Source organism: Taudactylus pleione, unplaced genomic scaffold, assembly GCF_031769625.1.
Source record: "Taudactylus pleione unplaced genomic scaffold, aTauple2 ptg001312l, whole genome shotgun sequence".
Taxonomy (NCBI): domain Eukaryota; kingdom Metazoa; phylum Chordata; class Amphibia; order Anura; family Myobatrachidae; genus Taudactylus; species Taudactylus pleione.
The window spans coordinates 505,965-528,528 of record NW_028285712.1 but is presented as its reverse complement, the minus strand read 5'-3'; the positions used below and the strand labels follow the sequence as shown (position 1 = coordinate 528,528).

At 43.4% G+C, this 22,564-nt stretch overlaps 1 protein-coding gene across 1 annotated transcript in view; it reads left to right on the top strand.

The window, feature by feature from the left end:
* The window catches only part of LOC148443298 (uncharacterized), a 96,518-nt gene that overhangs the window by 29,436 nt on the left and 44,518 nt on the right, over nucleotides 1-22,564 (top strand). Inside the window, exons 6-7 of the mRNA XM_088462997.1 lie at nucleotides 2,664-3,255; nucleotides 8,001-8,947. Coding sequence (XP_088319123.1) covers nucleotides 2,664-3,255; nucleotides 8,001-8,947 — 1,539 coding nt within the window. The remainder of the gene's footprint in view (nucleotides 1-2,663; nucleotides 3,256-8,000; nucleotides 8,948-22,564) is intronic.

Genomic DNA, 22,564 nt, shown 5'->3' with positions numbered 1-22,564 from the left:
ACTACTGAGAATATTACAGGTTGTGGTTACCTAGGTGTTGATGACATCACATCCGGTGGCTAGGAACCTTTTTTGTTTCCCCAGAAATTAGTGGGGATGTTTTGGTTCCGCTAACAGGCTAATGCCTTATGGTGCCTTCCTAGCCTACATGTGGTATGGCCCGCTCTGCAGGAGTGACCACTATCAGTCGATGCATGCACTGTCTATTTTGTTTTATATGTTATGTTGTTATGGGGTTTGTTTTGTAAAGCGCTGTTTGCGCTGCGTCACTTCCGGGGACAGGGAACGATGCTGTCTTCCCCGGGGCACTTGTGCGTTCACTCTGGTTCCGTCCGCTGGTTGATGTATGCTGCCGGGCGGCCAGTGGGCGTGACTTGTGATGTGGGAGGCGGCTCGCCTGTACACATGATGATGCAGCTGCCGGGTGTTATGTCACCCAGGTGAGTTGCATTACTTGTTGATGCAGGGTGGGTTTATAAGCCGACTCATGGGTATAGTAGTTTCATAGCAGTCCCCTGAGGAAGGAGGAACCGAAACAGCTGTTGGGGCTGGTCACTGGGTTCAGAGCTTGGCTCCCCAATTTATATGGAAACTATGTGCTAAGTATTTTTTCTGTTTTCCCTAACAAGTGTTTACTGTGATTGCTTTTCACTGTGATGCGTTTCCGACTGGTCGTATCAGATCCGACCATGTCAGTGAAAGCCCTGTCTGGTATGGTCGTATCTGATACGACCGTGCTAGGGAAAGTGGTTAATGTCCACAAATAGAGAGCCTGGGTCAGCTGGACTCAACACATTTTGTCCTATAGGGACTTCCTCAGGAGTGGTCACTCCTGTAGAAATCCCTGTCAGGATCCGGCTGGGATCGGCCTTTACTCACCGCTGGACTGGTGTCTTTAGGCTCCGAGGCATTCAGACGCCAATGGCAGTGGTGGGTTATGGCTGAGGATTTTCCCCGGGGTCCGTTAGGACTTCCATGCGTGTGTCCTGACTCCTGTGTTAGCAGGCATGGGCGCAACCATGTTGGTTCATCTCACCTGATCAGTCTCCTCCAATGGCAGCACTGCAAGTCTCCCAGCTGATCTCATGATCCAATGACCAGCTGGCTAGGGGTATTTAGGTCCAACTCCTGCAACAGGAAGTTGCTGATCAACATCACCGTATGGCTGAACGTAGGCATTCCTTGTGACAACCGTCTTATTCTCCAGAGGCTGTATTCCTTCCCTTGGTGTTTCCTGTTTGTTCTCTGTGACCTCTGTGTGTCCAGTACAATTCATCCTGTGTTTCTCAAGTTACATTTCTGTGTATCCAGTCCCTGTGTGCAGGACAATTCATCCTGTGTTTCTCAAGTCGCACTTCTGTGTATCCAGTCCCCATGTCCAGTACAATTCATCCTGTGTGTCTCAAGTTGGACCTCTGTGTATCCAGTCCCCGTGTCCAGTACAATTCATCCCGTGTGTTTCAAGTGCACCTCCATGTATTCAAATCTCCATGTTCAGTACAAGTTCATCCTGCGTGTACAGATACATACCACTGTACATCCTTTCAAGTACTCTGCCATTGCGTCCGGAGTCGCACCTTTGTGTACAAGTACACATCGTTAGGTACTATGCCAAGGTCATCTGCCGGTGCGTCCCCATCGTGTACAAAGTACGCACCATTGTGCATCAGTACAAGTTGTCCACACCTCCAGTGCGCCCCAAGTGGCATCTTTGTGTACTCCGTTCTGGAATCTCAGTATATCTCCATCTCTGCATTTCCAGTACCTTTCTGGAGCATCCCTGTGTATTCAGTCCCTGTGTTTTAGTACAAGCCATTCCTCTGTGTTATTTCCAGTGTTCCCTGTGTTAGTCGTGTTCAGTATATTATCCTAGTCTTCTGTCATTCCCAAGTACCTGTCCAGAGGGCTGCAACCTGCTTACTTGGAGTGGCGAAAACCATATCTCAATTGGAGGGGTCACTGGAGAGAACCACCAAGTGAGTTAGACTCAATTGGGAGACTTAGTCTGTCACCCCCGTCATTTCACTACAAATATCCTAACCCCCCCCCCGGTTCTTAACCTCATCAGAGGTAGTCCCATTACCCGGTTGTGACAGTCCCTATAGGATGAAACGCGTTACTCAGGAGTGGTCACTCCTAAGGAAGTCCCTATAGCTCATGTGTACTCATCATATACATTCCTGTGGAGTACTAAAAAGGGATACTAGGAGATCTTTGGAAAGACGTTACAGGCTATAAATATAGAATCATTTGGTGCACAGCCTTTATTATATATGCCACAATATATATGAAGGAAATACTATACTATATTATCCCTCTCCCTTATGGGCTTGAATGAGCTCTTTTAAGGTGATCCAACCTGAGGACATCCTGAGTCCATCCCATTCAGTGTGAACTTTGCAATTTGAAATTCTAATAAGATTTTTATAGATAAAGTTTTTTCTCTTGGTACGCACATTTGATTTGAGCATCGGTTGCAACTTAATAATATTACACTATCGGGCATGTTTATTTAACCTCTTTATAATCTCCATACATTTCTAGTTAATAAAAATATGTATAAATAATGGTGTAGGATGTGTTTCAACACAAGTTTGGCTTCCTCAGTTGGGTTTTTTTCTAAAAGGATGTATTTTATACTTTTGTGTTTTGTAATTTATTAGGTTGATGTTACGATTAATATTAAGGTTGAAGATATAGAGGGAGAAGAAGAGACGTATGTGACTGATATAAAGCCAGAAGATATAGAGGGCAAAGAAGAGATGTATGTGACTTATATGAAGACAGAAGATATAGAGGGAGAAGAAGAGACGTATGTGACTGATAATAAGACAGACGATATAGAGGGAGAAGAAGAGACGTATGTGACTGATATGAATACAGACGATATAGAGGGAGAAGAAGAGACATATGTGACTGATATGAAGACAGAAGATATAGAGGGAGAAGAAGAGACATATGTGACTGATAATAAGACAGACGATATAGAGGGAGAAGAAGAGACATATGTGACTGATATGAATACAGATGATATAGAGGGAGAAGAAGAGACGTATGTGACTGATATGAAAGTAGAAGATACAGAGAAAGAAGAAGAGATTTACATGGCTGATATGAAGACAGAAGATATAGAGGGAGAAGAAGAGACGTATGTGACTGATATGAAGGCAGAAGATATAGAGGGAGAAGAAGAGATGTATGTGAGGGGTGATCAGCAGTGTAAGGAGGAGGAAATCCCTACAGATATCAGCACAGGTGAGTAATAAAGAAAAGAGTCGCATACCCCTTGCACTACAACACAGGGCTGTAGCTAGCTATGGGCAACTGGTGCTGTCGCACAGGTTGCAGAGGCTTTGTGGCCAGCACCTTTAACCGCCTCCCACCGGCCCTTGCTCCTTGCTAGCAGTATGCCTGCAGCCAGGATTGCTGGTGGAGTACCCGGGGAGCATCCTGTGGATGCTTCAGACGAGCATCCTGGCCATTATATGCAGCCATTCCTTGCACTTACTGAGGCAGCGGTTCACGCTGTCATGTAATGACGTTGTATGCTCAATGGGTGGGGTCAGCACAGGGCGCAACCATGCCATTAGAGCCCTGCCACAACAATCCCTTATTCTACGTGCTCAGCCAAAGCTTGGCCTGGCCTACTGATACAACATAGGATAATATGCTGAATATTTGTGCTCACTTCCTAATGAGAAGAACTAGCAGACATTTCTGTATGCTGAAGGTATCACCGTGAGGGTCTTTTGGAATTCAATAATATCTCCCCACACTGCTCTCTTGCTTTTTCTTAGTAGAAATTTGCAATAAAAAAACATTCATGTAAATATTCCCCAAAATGGCGACCTCTGCACATTCCCAGCTTCTCTCTCCGTACATCCCATGGATATTGCGCATCTTTCCTGTAAGCCTGGAGGCAGCAGTGTCTTGTTAACGTGCCTTCAGCTTTCATGGTCTAGTACAGGCCTGGCCAACCTGTGGCCCTCCAGCTGTTGTGTAACTACACATCCCAGCGTGCCCTGCCACAGTTTTAGCATTTCCTAATAGCCAAACTACAGCAGGGCATGCTGGGACTTGTATTTTCACAGCAGCTGCAGAGTCACAGGTTGGCCAGGCCTGGTCTAGGTTGTCAGAACACATTATGGCCCTCATTCAGAGTCGGTCGCTTGATGCAAGCGATCGCTATGAATGAGGGCGGCTGCTTGCATTTTTTAGTGCGGCCTCTGGGTCGCCCACAGCTCTAGCGAGCGACGAGGTTGATGGTCGCAATTGTCAAGACCATTGTGACCATCGGGGCTAGCGACGAGACCCTAAGGTTGGGTCTCGGCATCAGCAAGCCCCAGCTTGTACGAGCAGGAAGCTCCCCACTGACATCACTGGGAACGCCTCCGTTTGCTCAGCCGCCCCCCCCCGGCCCACCTCCCAAACGGGGCGAGCTGTCACTCACTATCGTTTGGTGCGAGACCCATAGCGACAGGTCTGAATCAGGCCCAGAGTCCTGTGTTGAATAACTGAGCAAGTTGAATGAAGGATAAATGCTATATATATGTAATAGCTCCATCCCATATATGAATGAGTGGATGGACAGGGTTTATGCCTATATTTTAATTCACTGAATTCATTACTTTTGTTCACTTCTTTATGGTTTTAGAATAATTTTGGCTGCTCCTCTTGTCTTACAGACAATATTAAAAGTAACAATAAAAGTTATATCTCGGATACCCCAGTGCCCCCCTTCAGGCATGTCTTTCTCTCTCCTCTATTCTTTGGTCTAATACCCATTGCCTGTGGTAGCACCCCCCAACCAACTATAATAAATATTGGGGCTCACCATTGTCCCATACTGAGGGGTACAATGTATCTGGTGTGACTAGATAACCCTTTTTGAGTCCCTAGGAGTGTTACCGTAAGCCCAAAATAATTCTCCAATCACCTGGAGGAACATCTGACACTTTGGGGCTTGTCACCTCCACTCACAATCTGTGTATCCAGCAAAGGCAGTGATCGCGGTGAGTGACAAAATATGTGGGTCCCAGGGACCCTCCACTTTAAAAAAAAAATGGGGTCCTACCTGACCATTTCTGGGTCCCATCATAATTTATGCTTTAGAGCTCCCCATATGCCTCTCAGACCTCCCCTAACCCCTTACAAATGATGCCGCACAGCAGTGCCCGGTCTTTACACATTATGCCGCACAGCAGTGCCCGGTCTTTACACATTATGCCGCACAGCAGTGCCCGGTCTTTACACATTATGCCGCACAGCAGTGCCCGGTCTTTACACATTATGCCGCACAGCAGTGCCCCATCTTTACACATTATGCCGCACAGCAGTGCCCGGTCTTTACACATTATGCCGCACAGCAGTGCCCGGTCTTTACATATTATGTCGCACAGCAGTGCCCGGTCTTTACACATTATGCCGCACAGCAGTGCCCGGCCTTTACACATTATGCCGCACAGCAGTGCCCCATCTTTACACATTATGCCACACAGCAGTGCCCGGTCTTTACACATTATGCCACACAGCAGTGCCCGGTCTTTACATATTATGCCGCACAGCAGTGCCCCATCTTTACACATTATGCCACACAGCAGTGCCCGGTCTTTACATATTATGCCGCACAGCAGTGCCCATTCTTTACACATTATGCCGCACAGCAGTGCCCGGTCTTTACACATTATGCCGCACAGCAGTGCCCGGTCTTTACACATTATGCCGCACAGCAGTGCCCGGTCTTTACATATTTTGCCACACAGCAATGCCCGATTTTTAAACATTATGCCGCAAGGTAATGTCCCGTCTTTACACATTATGCCATGCAGTAATAGACCTTACAAATGATGCCACACAGCCATGCCTGGCCTTTACACATTATGCCGCACATTATTGCCCTTTAGTCCCCATATGCATTGCCCCAGCAGTAGTCCCCCTATGCATTGCCCCCAGTAATTGACCCCCTATGCATTGCCACTAGTAGTAGTGCTCCTATGCATTGCCCCAGTAGACCCCCTATGCATTACCCCTAGTAGTAATCCCCCTATGCGTTATCCCTAGTAGTAATCCCCCTATGCGTTATCCCTAGTAGTAATCCCCCTATGCGTTATCCCTAGTAGTAATCCCCCTATGCGTTATCCCTAGTAGTAATCCCCCTATGCATTGCCCCTAGTAGTAATCCCCCTATGCATTGCCCCCAGTAGTAATCCCCCTCATGCATTACCCCTAGTAGTCCCCCTATACATTGCCCCAGTAGTTTACCTATGTATTGCCCCCAGTATTGGCCTACCTATTTGCCCTTTGGTGACCTGGGCCTAATGCCCAGGTCACTCACACCTTCAATCGGGTCTAATGATCCCTATGTAGCCCAGGTCTTGTGCCCAGCTATGGGCCTATTGTCTGAAATTATTCCACAGGCCTAGTGCCCGACAACCCTGGTGGTCTAGGGAGGGGTTAAATAACGGTGGTCAAAGGCCGCCTACTCGTAAGGTGGAAGAGGCTGCGCAGGGGAACTTCGTTAGTTCTTTTTCTTTCCATCTCCGCAGTCCTCTTCGGTCCTCAGCTTCAGTCTTCTGCCGATGGCCCATCCTGGCCAGCGGCACCGCCTCTTCCTTTCTTCCTCCTTGATCACGCCGTCTTCTGGCCTCTTGTGCGGACGCCGGAACTGTTGCCGCGCCGCTCTTCTCTTGTCTCCGGGAGGTCTTCACTCCTCCCCTTCACCACCGGACTGAACTTTTCCGCTCAGCGGTGTCTGATTCAAGGGCTGTGACACGGCAATCCGCGATTGGCTCGTCGCATCTGCCTCCTATTGGCTGCTGGACCGCGAGCCGTATTTGGCTCGTGGCCATTGCCAAACAACCGCCGCTTCTGGACAGCGAGCTCCGCTTAGCTTGTGCCTGGAGCCAAGCTTCTCCCGCCACCACTTTACCACTGACGCTGGTGGAAGGGACCAGGCGGCCCCTTCACCAGGTACCTGCCGTGGTGGCTTACCCGGCACTGGGAACAAACACACTATCCCAGCGCCCGGCACGGATGCTGTGCCGATGCTGGGGTCAGATCATACACTTGATCCCAGCATGGCTTTCCACAGCAGCAGCCAATAACAGACAGCATTGTGTCTTTCTCAGGGGGACGGGCTGCGCTGCAGCCAGCTGTCAGGGATTGGCCACAGCACAACGCGTCCCCGGGGACCCGGCTACTTTTTAAAAGTGAATCCCCATTGCTCAATAGCGGGTAAAATACGTTCTATAGCGCGTATTTGCGAACACTGAAAGGACAGTATAGGGATTTGTTCATATTTTGGTCAAAACATTTAAGCTTGTAATCCGGCATCAGGCGTTCCTAATATTCTGCTAGTTACTCTATGAATGATCCTTCATACACCACTAACTTGTAGTTACATCTTTCTTGTCTCTCAGCTACAGAAGCTAAGTGTGAAACAAAAACCTATCGCCACGCGGCTGGTACCATGTACCATATGGGTAACATCCAGGACTGGCCTGTTTTATTTTGTTTGAAAATTGTGCCTAAAGTCCTGAATGCTGTCAGTCATGCCGATATGAGGCTGTTTTGGGTGTGGCTCACTAGCCTATGCTTGTTTAGGAGTTAGCCTCTGGATCTGGGAGGTGAGCACATGTTACCAGCAGTTTAATGGTGTTTGATGTATATAGAATATAGATACTTGCAGGAACCTTGATACTGGGCTGTAAGCTTAAATGTTTTGCTGAAGTCCTTGTGCTTGGATTGCTAGATGTACCCAGGTTTGTAGTGGTGGGGCCAATGCCGACAACAATTGTCTTTATGTTTTGTATTAGAATAAACATGTAACCCCTGTGATAGCTATAACATAGTATAATATGTGACCATTATACATTATACCATGACACAACGGAACTTCCCCATGTGTTACTAATTTGGGGACCTGTCACCGTAGTCTCTATTGGGAAACTATCCCTGTTACAGGGAAACAATACTTTTATCATATATTATTTTATTCCCAGCAGATGGATGTAACAGAAGGAAGATCTCAGAGGGACATCTCATCTTATCTACAGATGGTGACATAGAAGGTCCCAACATCACCCGAGATTCTCTAGGACAAAACCCTAACACCACAATTATACATCCAGCACCTCACAGTGCACATGTGTCATCTGATCCCTCTGATTATGGGGAATGGTCTCCTGATACCTTAGATAGTGGTACACCTATTACAGCTCCTGCAGTAGATAAAATGTATTCCTGTTCCATAGATCCTCAACAGAACACAAAAGTCATTAATGACCAACCAACTAAGACCAGTGCAAAGCACCATACATGCTCTGAGTGTGGGAAATGTTTCACCTATAAATCAGCTCTTGTCACACATCAGAGATGTCACACAGGTGAGAAACAGTTTCCATGTTCTAAGTGTGGGAAATGTTTTACACATAAATCAGATCTTGTTACACATCAGAGATGTCACACAGGTGAGAAACCATTTCCATGCTCTGAGTGTGGGAAATGTTTTAAACATAAATCACATCTTGTTATACATCAGAGATGTCACACAGGTGAGAAACCATTTCCATGCCCCGAGTGTGGGAAATGTTTCGTCTATAAATCATCTGTTGTTATACATCTGAGACGTCACACAGGTGAGAAACCGTTTCCATGCTCTGATTGTGGGAAATGTTTCAGAGACAAAAGATATCTTGTTAGACATCAAATATGTCACACAGGTGAGAAACCATTTCCATGCTCTGAGTGTGGAAAATGTTTTACAAGAAAATCAAGTCTACTTAGACATCAGAGATGTAACACAAGTGAGAAACAATTTCCTTGCTCTGACTGTGGGAAATGTTTTACAAGATTTGATTTATGTGTAAGACATCAGAGAAATCACACAGGTGAGAAACCATTTCCATGCTCTGAGTGTGGGAAATGTTTTACACAGAAATCAAATCTTGTTATACATCAAATAATACATAAAAAAAACGAGCTGATAGACATAAAGCACAATACTTTAAGCAATTCAAATGCTTAAAATCTTTTGGCTAATTTATTGTGTTTTGAAGGTATGCAGTCGGGATGCCGATGGTCTAAATGCCGACTGTCGGCATCCCGACTGTCTAATCCCAGCTAGGCTCTAATGACAGGTGTAGAAAAAATCCCGACAGCTGTCATTTTACCTTCGCCGGGAGCCCGATGCCCGGCATACTGAGGTAAGCTGGGCACGGACAGCCGTGGGGGGGAGGGTTAGGTTAGGGGCTCCCGGGGGGACTTAGGGTTAGGCACACCTACCCCCCCGGGAGACTTAGGGTTAGGCTGCGGGGAAGTTGGGGGTTAGGTTTAGGCACTTAGAGGGGAGGTTAGGGTTAGGAGCCCCTAAGGAAGGTTGGGGGGGGGTTAGGTTAGCGATACTTATCTTAATGAACGATCAGAATTATCACCTCTGCCGGGCTGTTGCTGTTGGGATTAAATATTACACACTGATTCCGTTTTGAGTGCCAGTAATGGCAGAATGGACAATACACAGCGCCATCAGTGCACAAACATTGCTACTTTTTTCACACAACAACCTTAATAAAAGGAAAGTATATATTACACAGTCATGGACAACTGAAGGGAACAGGGAGGGAAAGTTGTATTTTCTGTTGCTAATCAAAAGCAAGTAATCCTCAGCCTCCTTGTACTCTAGCTAAGAGATCCATGTGGTGACAAATTCCCAATGTCAGTCCATCGTGGAGAACATCACATCTTCCATCTGATGTTATACATATGTGATGTAATGAGTTACTGTTATTGTCATTACCTGTGTGTGATGGGGATCAGTGAGACATAGATTATAGTAGCACACTGCCTGTTATATACTCACACACACAGTGCTATGTATGTCCTTTCATCACTCTGCATTTCATTCCACTGACCAATTGGCTTAGATGTAGTCATGTGTCTTATCAGCCAGACTATATCTTATCATTAAGTCTTATGGGGCAGCTAGCTGAGGGGGCAACTAACTGTGGTAATACACAAAGTGTGGAATAACTAAGTGGGTTTTCTAAACAGTTAAAAAAAGTGTAACAAACATTAAACGCCATCTGTGATCAGGTAATTTCATAATCAAACTTGACATTTCATTTTGTACTGTCCTACAAATTTCACCTTTTAATCCAAAATCAACATTTGTTAAAAATTAGATTTTTTTTATATCACTCCATGGTATCTTCTCTAAGACTATTACATCCATCACTCTCCCTGTATGTCAGCCCTCTGTACACATTGCCACCTCATTACTATACTCCCCTCTTATATACACACATGGGCTTTTTCCTATATCACTCCATGGTATCTTCTCTAAGGCTATTACATCCATCACTCTCCCTGTATCTCACCCCTCTGTACACATTGCCTCCTCATTACTCTACTCCCCTCTTATATACACACATGGGCTTTTTCCTATATCACTCCATGGTATCTTCTCTAAGGCTATTACATCCGTCACTCTCCCTGCATATCACCCCTCTGTACACATTGCCACCTCATTACTATACTCCCCTCTTATATACACACATGAGCTTTTTCCTATATCACTCCATGGTATCTTCTCTAAGGCTATTACATCCGTCACTCTCCCTGTATGTCACCCCTCTGTACACATTGCCTCCTCATTACTCTACTCCCCTCTTATATACACACATGAGCTTTTTCCTATATCACTCCATGGTATCTTCTCTAAGGCTATTACATCCGTCACTCTCCCTGTATGTCACCCCTCTGTACACATTGCCTCCTCATTACTATACTCCCCTCTTATATACACGCATGAGCTTTTTCCTATATCACTCCATGGTATCTTCTCTAAGGCTATTACATCCATCACTCTCCCTGTATCTCACCCCTCTGTACACATTGCCTCCTCATTACTCTACTCCCCTCTTATATACACACATGAGCTTTTTCCTATATCACTCCATGGTATATTCTCTAAGGCTATTACGTCTGTCACTCTCCCTGTATCTCATCCCTCTGTACACATTGCCTCCTCATTACTCTACTCCCCTCTTATATACACACATGAGCTTTTTCCTATATCACTCCATGGTATCTTCTCTAAGGCTATTACACCCGTCATTCTCCCTGTATCTCACCCCTCTGTACACATTGCCTCCTCATTACTCTACTCCCCTCTTATATACACATATGAGCTATATACACTGACAAACATACACCTCCTACATCTATAATTATCTCTCTCTCCTGCTTCTATTAGCTGGTGACATATCTCCAAACTCAGGCCCCACTCATAACAGACTATAAATTCAGCTAACCACAAACATCATGTTTCTCCCATCACCCTCCCAGTCTCTATAATGTGCCTTATGGAATGCTGCTCTGTCTGCAACAAATTTACATCCATCCATGACCTTTATCTCATAGAACCTCAACCTTCTGGCGATAACAGAAACATGGCTCACACAATCAAACACTCCCTCCCCTGCAGCACTGTCACACAATCAGACACTCCCTCCCCTGCAGCACTGTCACACAATCAGACACTCTCCTGCAGCACAGTCACACAATCAAACACTCCCTCCCCTGCAGCACTGTCGCACAATCAGACGCTCCCTCCCCTGCAGCACTGTCACACAATCAGACGCTCCCTCCCCTGCAGCACTGTCACACAATCAGACGCTCCCTCCCCTGCAGCACTGTCACACAATCAGACGCTCCCTCCCCTGCAGCACTGTCACACAATCAGACACTCCCTCCCCCTGCAGCACTGTCACACAATCACACTCCCTCCCCTGCAGCACTGTCACACAATCAGACACTCCCTCCCCTGCAGCACTGTCACACAATCAAACACTCCCTCCCCTTCAGCACTGTCGCACAATAAGACGCTCCCTCCCCTGCAGCACTGTCGCACAATCAGACGCTCCCTCCCCTGCAGCACTGTCGCACAATCAGACGCTCCCTCCCCTGCAGCACTGTCGCACAATCAGACGCTCCCTCCCCTGCAGCACTGTCGCACAATCAGACGCTCCCTCCCCTGCAGCACTGTCGCACAATCAGACGCTCCCTCCCCTGCAGCACTGTCACACAATCAGACGCTCCCTCCCCTGCAGCACTGCCACACAATCAGACACTCCTGCAGCACTGTCACACAATCAGACACTCCCTCCCCTGCAGCACTGTCACACCATCAGACACTCCCTCCCCTGCAGCACTGTCACACCATCAGACACTCCCCCCCCTGCAGCACTGTCACACAGTCAGACACTCCCTCCACTGCAGCACTGTCACACAGTCAGACACTCCCTCCCCTGCAGCACTGTCACACAATCAGACACTCCCTCCCCTGCAGCACTGTCACACAATCAGACACTTCCTCCCCTGCAGCACTGTCACACACACCTCCAGGCCTGGTAATAGTAAAGGAGGTGGGGTTGGAATATTACTGTCCCAATCTATCACATACACAGTTCTCCCACAGGTACCTTATTTTTATTTATTACCAGTTATTTATATAGCGCACACATATTCCACAGCGCTTTACAGAGAATATTTGGCCATTCATATCAGTCCCTGGCCCAATGGAGCTTACACTCTATGGGCCTAATTCAGACCCGCGAGCGAGCGCTGGCAAGCGGGTCGATGTTGCATGACGGAGGCGGCTCCGTCGTGCGCATGCGCGAGACCTGAATAATGACGGCCAAGCCGTCGTTATGGGTCTCGCACCAAAGGGGGCGTGCTGTCGATGGTGAGTGAGAGCACGCCCACTTTGGTGGGCGTGGCTGGCCAGACGGGGGCGTTCCCATGGGAACGCCTACCGTCTGGGGCCGGCCCCACTGACATCACTAGTGATGTCAGTGGGAGTGCTTTTGGCTCTGATAGAGCCAAAAGCACTCCAGGGCTTGCGGAAGACGAGACCCTACCGCAAGGGTCTCGTCGCAAGCCCGATGGTCTTGACCATCGCAACCATCATTTTGGCCACTCGCTATAGTTGTGGGTGGTCACCCACAGCTATGCGAGCAGCCAGGAGGCCGCTCTTAATTTCAGAGGAATGGTCCTGATTCAGAGCGAGCGCTCTGTCAGAGCGTCCGGCTCTGAATCAGGGCCAATATTCGCTGTCACATGCACACGCACATACACACTAGGGTTAATTTTTATTGGGAGCCAATTAACCTACCAGTATATTTTTGGAGTGTGGGAGGAAATTAGAGTACCCGGAGGAAACCCACGCAAGCACAGGGAGAATATATAAACTCCACACAGTTAGGGCCGTGGTGGGAATCGAACCCATGACCTCAGTGCTGTGAGGCAGTAATGCTAACCATTACACCAACCGTGCTGCTACCTTCACTCATATTACATCATTTGTACATTCTATCAGGACTGTCACCCCTTTTTCTCTGTGTGTTGCTGTCTATCGCCCACCTGGTCCATCCCAACAATTTCTGGAACATATTTATGCCTGGCTCCCTCACTTCCTATCCTCAGACATCTCCACCATCATCATCGGTGATTTCAGTATCACTACTGACAGTCCCCAATCACCTCATGCCTCCAAACTACTCCGTAACCTCCTCTCTCAGCCTCTCCCAATCAGAGGTGTAACTAGAGCCTTCAGAGCCCAGGGCAAGTTTAAGATTGGCGCTACCACCATGTATTAAAATAAATTAAAGTAATTAAAGTGGTCACATACCGGAAGGGGCGCGCCAACATCACACGTCAGCCATTTCTGTCACTCTGAGAACATTCCATTCCATGTGCACCTTACCTATATGGTGGTTTCTCACAACCTGGAACCTCTAAAGAAATCTATCCTCCCTGGGATGATGGCGTCTTCTGTCGGTAATCACACGTCCAGATGATGCCTGTTTGTGTAGGAATATTAAGATCATCATCGTACAACAGTGGTTCAACCAGACTCATTCCCCCTGTGTAACTTGTCTTCTCGTTAAAGTCAGGATGTAATGGTGGGGGCAGGTGGTGCGGGTACAATGCCCTGGCCGGTTGCACCCCCTCTCCTGGGCCTGCCACGGTGCCCAGTGCATGTGCCCTGCTCGATTTCCCCCCCCTTCAGTTACACCAATGCTTCCAATGGATTACTCTACTCATCAGGAGGGTCACTGCCTTGTTCTGCTAACACCAAGGAAGAGCTAGAAGAGGATGTCTGTCATTGGTGCACATGTATAATATATAACTTATTGTTAGCTGTAACATGTATAGATTATATACAGTCAGTGATATATTACAAGAAAGAGAATTAGAAATGTGACTATAGAATGAAGCGTGTAATAAGGAAATTCTGAGCCGTTCAGCCCTACCATTAATTACTCATATTTGTGTATATATATATGTGTCTTTCTCACTTGTTATATATCATTATATATTGTGATAATAAATTCTTTATTCCAAATCCCTCAATATTGATCAGCGTTTTTATTCTCTGTACTCTTATGTCTATTTATTTCACATTCATTGGTGATCCCAACACAGATGTTTCATAGAGAATCTTTATTTTAATTTTTTTAATTGAGTCATTTTTATTGCACTTATTTTTTAAAGTACAACAACATAATAAAATAAAGTGTACATGGCAGACAGGAAACATTAAATTCGGCATATGTAATTCCACATGGCAATGCTGACTGAGACTCCAGCTGTACAGCCACTTTCCCCCCCATCGTGTGATCTGTAATCCAGCAGAGAAGACACAATGTATCACACGGGGGTAATCCATAAGGCAGCATAGGTAACAGGGCCATAGGAGACACAGAGCATCCTAGCTGACTGAGACTCCGGCTGTACAGTCACTTTCCTCCCTCCCGGGTGATCTGTAATCCAGCAGAGAAGATACAATGTATCACACGGGGGTAATCCATCAGGCAGCATAGGTAACAGGGCCATAGGAGACACAGAGCGTCCTAGCTGACTGAGACTCCGGCTGTATAGTCACTTTCCTCCCGGGTGATCTGTAATCCAGCAGAGAAGATACAATATATCACACGGGGGTAATCCATCAGGCAGCATAGGTAACAGGGCCATAGGAGACACAGAGCATCCTAGCTGACTGAGACTCCGGCTGTACAGTCACTTTCCTCCCGGGTGATCTGTAATCCAGCAGAGAAGATGCAATATATCACACGGGGGTAATCCATCAGGCAGCATAGGTAACAGGGCCATAGGAGACACAGAGCGTCCTAGCTGACTGAGACTCCGGCTGTACAGTCACTTTCCTCCCTCCCGGGGGATCTGTAATCCAGCAGAGAAGATACAATGTATCACACGGGGGTAATCCATCAGCAGCATAGGTAACAGGGCCATAGGAGACACAGAGCGTCCTAGCTGACTGATACTCCGGCTGCACAGTCACTTCCCTCCCGGGTGATCTGTAATCCAGCAGAGAAGATACAATGCAACACACGGGGGTAATCCATCAGGCAGCATAGGTAACAGGGCCATAGGAGACACAGAGCATCCTAGCTGACTGAGACTCCGGCTGTACAGTCACTTTCCTCCCGGGTGATCTGTAATCCAGCAGAGAAGATACAATGTAACACACGGGGGGAATCCATCAGGCAGCATAGGTCACAGAGCGTTCTAGACAGTGGACTATTTATGCTGTGTAGATTTATATATATATATATATATATATATATATAAATCTCATCATCGCTAACTAATATATATGCACACAGTTTGCTAATTGTTTTTAATGTTGTGTTTTATATTAAATGCGACTAAAGATTTTTAGACCCGTTCCATCTCCACTGAATGTTTCTATGTGATCAGCGCTGTTTTATTACTTGTGTGTGGTAGGCACAGACACAACTGCGAGAGCACAAATATTGGAGGTGCTCGATCGCTCACAGAGCTGATTCCTATGGTACCTGGCCAAAATATCTGCATATCTCCACTTGAGGTGAGGAACTCGAGGCATAAATATGTCTAGCTGTAAGAGGAATCCTCTATAATTCTATGTAATCCAGCAATAGTCTGACTTACAATTTGATCAGCTCTTCATCTAAGACATAATATAGACGATATATTATGTGACAGTATAGAGGTGGTGACGTGGGCGGGGTGGGTGCGGACGTGCGGCACTGGTCTGGTATGTTAGAAGTTAAATCTTAGATGAGGACTAGAAGAGCGAGCAGCAGCAGTGAGCGTGCAGGTGGTGGTCCTGCTGCTGAGAGATCATGGGGTGGGGGGGAATTGGGAATGAATAATGAACAGTGTGGGGGGCAGAGGTGGTAATAATAACTAAGCAAGGACTGGAGATAGTATGTATGTAGTATGAGTTGCAACTTGCAGTAGGTGCTGGGTCTGAGGAGGGGGCTACCTAAGGAGCCGTGCCTCTGAGACATTGAGTTAAGTGCGTGTGCATTTGCTGAGCTGTGGTGGTAGAGAAGGAGGGTGACTGAGTTCTAGCTCAGGAGGAGCACTGTGTATAAGTGACTTCACACTTCAGGGGTCATTTGCTGAACTGTTGTGGTAGGGAAGGAGGGTGACTGAGTTCTAGCTCAGGAGGAGCACTGTGTATAAGTGACTTCACACTTCAGGGGTCATTTGCTGAACTGTTGTGGTAGGGAAGGAGGGTGACTGAGTTCTAGCTCAGGAGGAGCACTGTGTATAAGTGACTTCACACTTCAGGGGTCATTTGCTGAGCTGTGGTGATAGGGAAGGAGGGTGACTGAGTTCTAGCTCAGGAGGAGCACTGTGTATAAGTGACTTCACACTTCAGGGGTCATTTGCTGAACTGTTGTGGTAGGGAAGGAGGGTGACTGAGTTCTAGCTCAGGAGGAGCACTGTGTATAAGTGACTTCACACTTCAGGGGTCATTTGCTGAACTGTTGTGGTAGGGAAGGAGGGTGACTGAGTTCTAGCTCAGGAGGAGCACTGTGTATAAGTGACTTCACACTTCAGGGGTCATTTGCTGAGCTGTGGTGATAGGGAAGGAGGGTGACTGAGTTCTAGCTCAGGAGGAGCACTGTGTATAAGTGACTTCACACTTCAGGGGTCATTTGCTGAGCTGTGGTGATAGGGAAGGAGGGTGACTGAGTTCTAGCTCAGGAGGAGCACTGTGTATAAGTGACTTCACACTTCAGGGGTCATTTGCTGAACTGAGTGGGGGTGGCTGAAGCTGAAAGGGGGTGTAGTCAGCATCTCGGCATGTGGCATGCTGATGGCTACCATCCCACAGCGTCGGGAACCCGGTACCACAATCTCAACCGCAGGCAAGTTAAGTATTGGGCAGTAGGGAGAGGGTTAGGGATTGGTGGGGGTTCGGTTTAGGGTGCGAGGATGGGGTTGTTAGGTTTAGACACTCGGGGGGCGGGGGCGCGCTCCAACATTCCTCGCACAGGGTGCTGGAACACCTGGGGCCGGTCCTGATTATCACTGACACCGCAGAGTGAATTTACACTACAACAACTTGATACAACTAGATACCAACAAGGCTGCTCTTATTCATCTAGCTGCATTGTGCTGGCAATCACAGTATGATGAACAACTGAGTATTAATCTCATATATCCACTTCTGTTGTACTGACGATCTATACAGAGGATGAATCATTGGTCTAGTACCTGAGAAAATAACCAGCTTCATACCTAAAAGAAGCTATATTATATATAATATCCACCTACAGCACATGGCTATTATTGTATCTAAATTATATTATATATAATATCCACCTACAGCACATGGCTATTATTGTATCTATATTATATATAATATCCACCTACAGCACATGGCTATTATTGTATCTATATTATATTATATATATAATATCCACCTACAGCACATGGTTATTATTGTATCTATATTATATTATATATAATATCCACCTACAGCACATGGTTATTATTGTAGCTATATTATATTACATATAATATCCACCTACAGCACATGGTTATTATTGTATCTATATTATACTATATATAATATCCACCTACAGCACATGGTTATTATTGTATCTATATTATATATAATATCCACCTACAGCACATGGTTATTATTGTATCTATATTATATTATATATAATATCCACCTACAGCACATGGCTATTATTGTATCTATATTATATTATATATAATATCCACCTACAGCACATGGTTATTATTGTATCTATATTATATATAATATCCACCTACAGCACATGGCTATTATTGTATCTATATTATATTATATACAATATCCACCTACAGCACATGGCTATTATTGTATCTATATTATATTATATATAATATCCACCTACAGCACATGGCTATTATTGTATCTATACTATATATAATATCCACCTACAGCACATGGTTATTATTGTATCTATACTATATATAATATCCACCTACAGCACATGGCTATTATTGTATCTATACTATATATAATATCCACCTACAGCACATGGCTATTTTTGTATCTATATTATATTATATATAATATCCACCTACAGCACATGGCTATTATTGTATCTATATTATATATAATATCCACCTACAGCACATGGTTATTATTGTATCTATATTATATATAATATCCACCTACAGCACATGGTTATTATTGTATCTATATTATATATAATATCCACCTACAGCACATGGTTATTATTGTATCTATATTATATTATATATAATATCCACCTACAGCACATGGTTATTATTGTATCTATATTATATAGAATATCCACCTACAGCACATGGCTATTATTGTATCTATATTATACTATATATAATATCCACCTACAGCACATGGTTATTATTGTATCTATATTATATATAATATCCACCTACAGCACATGGTTATTATTGTATCTATATTATATATAATATCCACCTACAGCACATGGTTATTATTGTATCTATATTATATATAATATCCACCTACAGCACATGGTTATTATTGTATCTATATTATATATAATATCCACCTACAGCACATGGTTATTATTGTATCTATATTATATTATATATAATATCCACCTACAGCACATAGTTATTATTGTATCTATATTATATATAATATCCACCTACAGCACATGGTTATTATTGTATCTATATTATATATAATATCCACCTACAGCACATGGCTATTATTGTATCTATATTATATTATATATAATATCCACCTACAGCACATGGCTATTATTGTATCTGTACTATATATAATATCCACCTACAGCACATGGTTATTATTGTATCTATATTATATATAATATCCACCTTCAGCACATGGCTATTATTGTATCTCTATTATGTTATATATAATATCCACCTAAAGCACATTGTTATTATTGTATCTATATTATATTATATATAATATCCACCTACAGCACATGGCTATTATTGTATCTGCTGATATAAGGATATAAATAAATGAGACAACAAAGCATCTGGGTAATATTTATTCATATGAGCCACATATAGAAGAGACTTTATACGCCAGACAACACAAACGCATAATTAATCATTATCTATAGACATAATAGTTGATTATGAGAGGTGTATACTAATATAAGTCGGCCCAATTAAGTGACATAACCCTTAGTATATCATTTAATTCTATTTTCTCTCTTCAATCCTTATTTTTATACTTAGCCGTTCATGAATCTTTAGAGGGACCATATACATTTTTAGTACATACTTAATAAAAGTTAATTTTTAGTAATTCATTATAAACCTCCTGATTGGTGCACCTATATACCACCCCTTTTCTTCCTCTTGTTGTACCGGGGAGCAGGTTATGTAAGGAATATAGACTGGCTCCTGTATACGTTTGGTAGTACAGTCTCCTCCACAGCCTCATATTACATTCATTTCTCAGTGATGTCAGATACACTTACTGCTATTATATCAGGGTATATACCTACATGATCTAACTCTATATAATGTGTCTGTGACGTCACCAGATGTCAGATACACTTACTGCTATTATATCAGGGTATATACCTACATGATCTAACTGTATATAATGTGTCTGTGATGTCACCAGATGTCAGATACACTTACTGCTATTATATCAGGGTATATACCTACATGATCTAACTGTATATAATGTGTCTGTGATGTCACCAGATGTCAGATACACTTACTGCTATTATATCAGGGTATATACCTACATGATCTAACTGTATATAATGTGTCTGTGACGTCACCAGATGTCAGATACACTTACTGCTATTATATCAGGCTATATAACTACATGATCTTACTGTATATAATGTGTCTGTGATGTCACCAGATGTCAGATACACTTACTACTATATCAGGATATATACCTACATGATCTAACTGTATATAATGTGTCTGTGATGTAACCAGATGTCAGATACACTTACTGCTATTATATCAGTATATATACCTACATGATCTAACTGTATATAATGTGTCTGTGACGTAAACAGATGAGAGATAATTGGTGACAAATTGGGACTGATAATAACTGGGAATTTACCTGTTTGACGTCCTTTAGGGGTTGTTATTGGTAATTTATACCCCAGGATAATTCACTTTGCAGCCCCATTGGGACAAAACATCATAACATTTAAAATGTGTTATCCTGGAGAGATACAAGAATCCACAGAGTGTATATGAGCTGCAGAATAGATACAGTATACATATGAGTATAATAAATGATACATTTTAGTAACCATGGAGTGTATATGAGCTGCAGAATAGATACAGTATACATATGAGTATAATAATATATACATTTTAGTAACCACGGAGTGTATATGAGCTGCAGAATAGATACAGTATACATATGAGTATAATAAATGATACATTGTAGTAACCACAGAGTGTATATGAGCTGTAGAATAGATACAGTATACATATGAGGAGTATAATAAGTGATACATTGTAGTAACCACGGAGTGTATATGAGCTGTAGAATAGATACAGTATACATATGAGGAGTATAATAAATGATACATTGTAGACACCATGGAGTGTATATGAGCTGCAGAATAGATATAGTATACATATGAGGAGTATAATAAATGATACATTGTAGTAACCATGGAGTATATATGAGCTGCAGAATAGATACAGTATACATATGAGTATAATAAATGATACATTGTAGACACCACAGAGTGTATATGAGCTGCAGAATACATACAGTATACATATGAGGAGTATAATAAATGATACATTGTAGTAACCACAGAGTGTATATGAGCTGCAGGATACAGTATACATATGAGGAGTATAATAAATGATACATTGTAGTAACCACAGAGTGTATATGAGCTGCAGAATAGATACAGTATACATATGAGGAGTATAATAATTGATACATTGTAGTAACCACAGAGTGTATATGAGCTGCAGAATAGATACAGTATATATTGGAGTATAATAAATGATACATTGTAGTAACCAGAGTGTATATGAGCTGCATAATAGATACAGTATACATATGAGGAGTATAATAAATGATACATTGTAGTAACCACAGAGTGTATATGAGCTGCAGAATAGATACAGTATACATATGAGGAGTATAATAAATGATACATTGTAGTAACCACAGAGTGTATATGAGCTGCAGTATAGATACAGTATACATGAGTATAATAAATGATACATTGTAGTAACCACAGAGTGTATATGATCTGCAGAATAGATACAGTATACATATGAGGAGTATAATAAATTACACATTGTAGTAACCAGAGTGTATATGATCTGCAGAATAGATACAGTATACATATGAGGAATATAATAAATGATACATTGTAGTAACCACAGAGTGTATATGAGCTGCAGAATAGATACAGTATACATATGAGGAGTATAATAATATATACATTGTAGTAACCACGGAGTGTATATGAGCTGCAGAATAGATACAGTATACATATGAGCATAATAAATTATACATTGTAGACACCACGGAGTGTATATGAGCTGCAGAATAGATACAGTATACATATGAGGAGTATAATAAATGATACATTGTAGTAACCACGGAGTGTATATGAGCTGCAGAATAGATACAGTATACATATGAGTATAATAAATGATACATTGTAGTAACCACAGAGTGTATATGATCTGCAGAATAGATACAGTATACATATGAGGAGTATAATAAATGATACATTGTAGTAACCACAGAGTGTATATGAGCTGCAGGATAGATACAGTATACATATGAGTATAATAAATGATACATTGTAGTAACCACATAGTGTATATGAGCTGCAGAATAGATACAGTATACATATGAGGAGTATAATAAATGATGCATTCTAGACATCACGGAGTGTATATGAGCAGCAGTATAGATACAGTATACATATGAGTATAATAAATGATACATTGTAGACACCACAGAGTGTATATGAGCTGCAGAATAGATACAGTATACATATGAGTATAATAAATGATACATTGTAGTAACCACGGAGTGTATATAAGCTGCAGTATAGATACAGTATACATATGAGGAGTATAATAAATGATGCATTCTAGACATCACGGAGTGTATATGAGCTGCAGAATAGATACAGTATACATATGAGTATAATAAATGATACATTGTAGTAACCACGGAGTGTATATGAGCTGCAGA